This window comes from Gadus macrocephalus, chromosome 3 (assembly GCF_031168955.1).
Source record: "Gadus macrocephalus chromosome 3, ASM3116895v1".
Lineage (NCBI taxonomy): Eukaryota > Metazoa > Chordata > Actinopteri > Gadiformes > Gadidae > Gadus > Gadus macrocephalus.
In genome coordinates, this window is record NC_082384.1 from 9555398 (window position 1) to 9557897 (window position 2500).

General features: G+C 51.0%; 1 protein-coding gene across 4 annotated transcripts in view; it reads left to right on the forward strand.

The window, feature by feature from the left end:
• Nucleotides 1-12: 12 nt before the first annotated feature.
• Nucleotides 13-2500, forward strand: part of LOC132454006 (voltage-dependent P/Q-type calcium channel subunit alpha-1A-like) — a 30006-nt gene continuing 27518 nt past the window's right edge. For all 4 annotated transcript variants that reach the window (XM_060047145.1, XM_060047143.1, XM_060047147.1 and 1 more), the window contains exons 1-4: nucleotides 13-145; nucleotides 639-840; nucleotides 1843-2007; nucleotides 2366-2476. In XM_060047145.1, coding sequence (XP_059903128.1) covers nucleotides 700-840; nucleotides 1843-2007; nucleotides 2366-2476 — 417 coding nt within the window. In that variant the 5' untranslated portion in view covers nucleotides 13-145; nucleotides 639-699. The remainder of the gene's footprint in view (nucleotides 146-638; nucleotides 841-1842; nucleotides 2008-2365; nucleotides 2477-2500) is intronic.

Genomic DNA, 2500 nt, shown 5'->3' on the forward strand with positions numbered 1-2500 from the left:
TCCTCAGGGGCGAATACTTGGTGTACGACCGGGACGAGGTGAAAGCTCAGAAGCGGGAGTGGAAGAAGTACGATTTTCACTACGACAACGTGGCTTGGGCCCTGCTCACCCTCTTCACTGTTTCCACTGGAGAGGGCTGGCCGCAGTGGGTAGCACACACACGCACGTGTTCACATGCACACACACACATGTTCGCATACACCCACACACACATGTTCACATGCATATGCACACACATTTAGTCTCTTTACACCAATACCCATCCTGCACACACACACAAACACACATCCTGCACACACACACACACACACATACACACACACACACACACACACACATAGAAACACACACACATGCAAATCACATACCCATGTACCTAAGATCATACACACAAACACACACAAGCACACAAACACAAACAAACATACATGCACAAAATCATCTTTGGCCCTTATTAGTCCCCTCCTCCCCCCTCCCTCCTCCTCCTCCTCCTTCCTGTAGTTATATTATACATTCCAATTCAAAACACTCCCTTAATGAATGCATGAATAAATACAGCCCTCAAAACTCTGTTTTGGCTGACTAGTGCTGCAATGATCACGCATCCTATCGCCTCTCTCCTCTTCCCCTCTCACCAGGGTGCTAAAACACTCGGTGGACTCCACGTATGAGAACCAGGGCCCTAGCCCTGGGTATCGGATGGAGATGTCCATCTTTTACGTGGTGTACTTCGTTGTCTTCCCCTTCTTCTTCGTCAACATCTTCGTTGCCCTAATCATCATCACCTTCCAAGAACAAGGAGACAAGATGATGGAAGACTACAGCCTGGAAAAGAATGAGGTGAGGAGGAGATGGGGAGGCACTGGGAGGAGGTGGGGCGGTGAAGGAGGAGACGGGGGAGGAGCGAGAGGCGGTGGGGAGGAGAGAGAGGAGGTGGGGAGGGGAAACAGAGGTAGGTAGGAGAGAAGGAGGTGGGTAAGGAGAAGGAGGGTGTTGGGGAGGAGAAGGTGGAGGAGAAGGTGGAGATGGAATGAGAAAGGGCAAGTTGGGTGGAGGAGGAGGAGATGGGGAGGAGAAGGAAGAAGTAAAATGGAGAGAGGGGAGGTGGGGAGGAGAGAGGGGAGGTGGGGAGGAGAGAGGGGAGGTGGGGAGGAGAGAGGGGAGGTGGGGAGGAGAGAGAGGGGAGGTGGGGAGGAGAGAGGGGAGGTGGGGAGGAGAGAGGGGAGGTGGGGAGGAGAGAGAGGGGAGGTGGGGAGGAGAGAGGGGAGGTGGGGAGGAGAGAGGGGAGGTGGGGAGGAGAGAGGGGAGGTGGGGAGGAGAGAGGGGAGGTGGGGAGAGAGAGGGGAGGTGGGGAGGAGAGAGGGGAGGTGGGGAGGAGAGAGAGGGGAGGTGGGGAGGAGAGAGGGGAGGTGGGGAGGAGAGAGGGGAGGTGGGGAGGAGAGAATGGAGAGCAGGGAGCAGGGACAGAAGATGATGGAAGACGGCCCTGGAAATGAACAAGGTGAGGAGGAGATAGTAGACAGATAGGAAGACAAAGGAGATGAGGTGGGAAGGAGAGAAGGGAGGTTGGGAGGAGGAGAAGAGGTGGAGAGGAAGTTAGGAGGAGCTGGGGACAAGGCAGGAGCTGGGGGAAAAGCTAATGGAGAAGAGAGGAGAGAAAGGCAGAGGGGGAGTAGAGGATTCTTTATTTGGCTATCTTTTACTTTTTTTTGTATTTGTTTATGATGCACTTATGAAGCACTTTGTAACATACATTGTCAAAGGTAAATAAATATTATTAATCATGTTCATTTTCACATTAATAAAATAATGGTGATGTCCTCATCGCTCCCTCCCCTCCAGAGAGCCTGTATAGACTTTGCCATCAACGCCAGGCCCCTGACGCGACACATGCCCAAGAACAAGCTGAGCTTCCAGTTTCGCATGTGGACGTTTGTGGTGTCGCCGCCCTTTGAGTACAGCATCATGGCTCTGATCGCACTCAACACCATTGTCCTCATGATGAAGGTACGTCCACACCCATCATCCTCACGCTCACAAAGAGGGGAGCGATAAGTTAGTTGGTTAGGGGTTCTTAATAGAGCCTTGACAGTCAAATCAGTCTGTACCTGCGTAGGATCCTTGAGAGAGAGAAGCCCGACACCTTGCTTGCTAAACATGGTTTAGGTTAGATTTAGATTCAGTTGTGGATTTAGATCACAATATATTCAATTTGCTATTTGATTGCCAATGCACGTGATTTTGAATATTTTTGTTTGTGTGTATGTGTTGATGCGTATGTCTGCTTGTGTGCTTATGCATACGTGCCTTTATTCTTGTGTGTTTGTGTGCGCGCGTGTGTGTGTGTCTTTCTCAATGTGTTTAGTTTGACGGGGCGTCTCAGACGTATGACGACGTCCTGAAGAATCTCAACATCGTCTTCACCACCTTCTTCTTCCTGGAATCAATCCTGAAGTTCATAGCATTCGGTCCTTTGGTGAGAATCACACACACACTAACA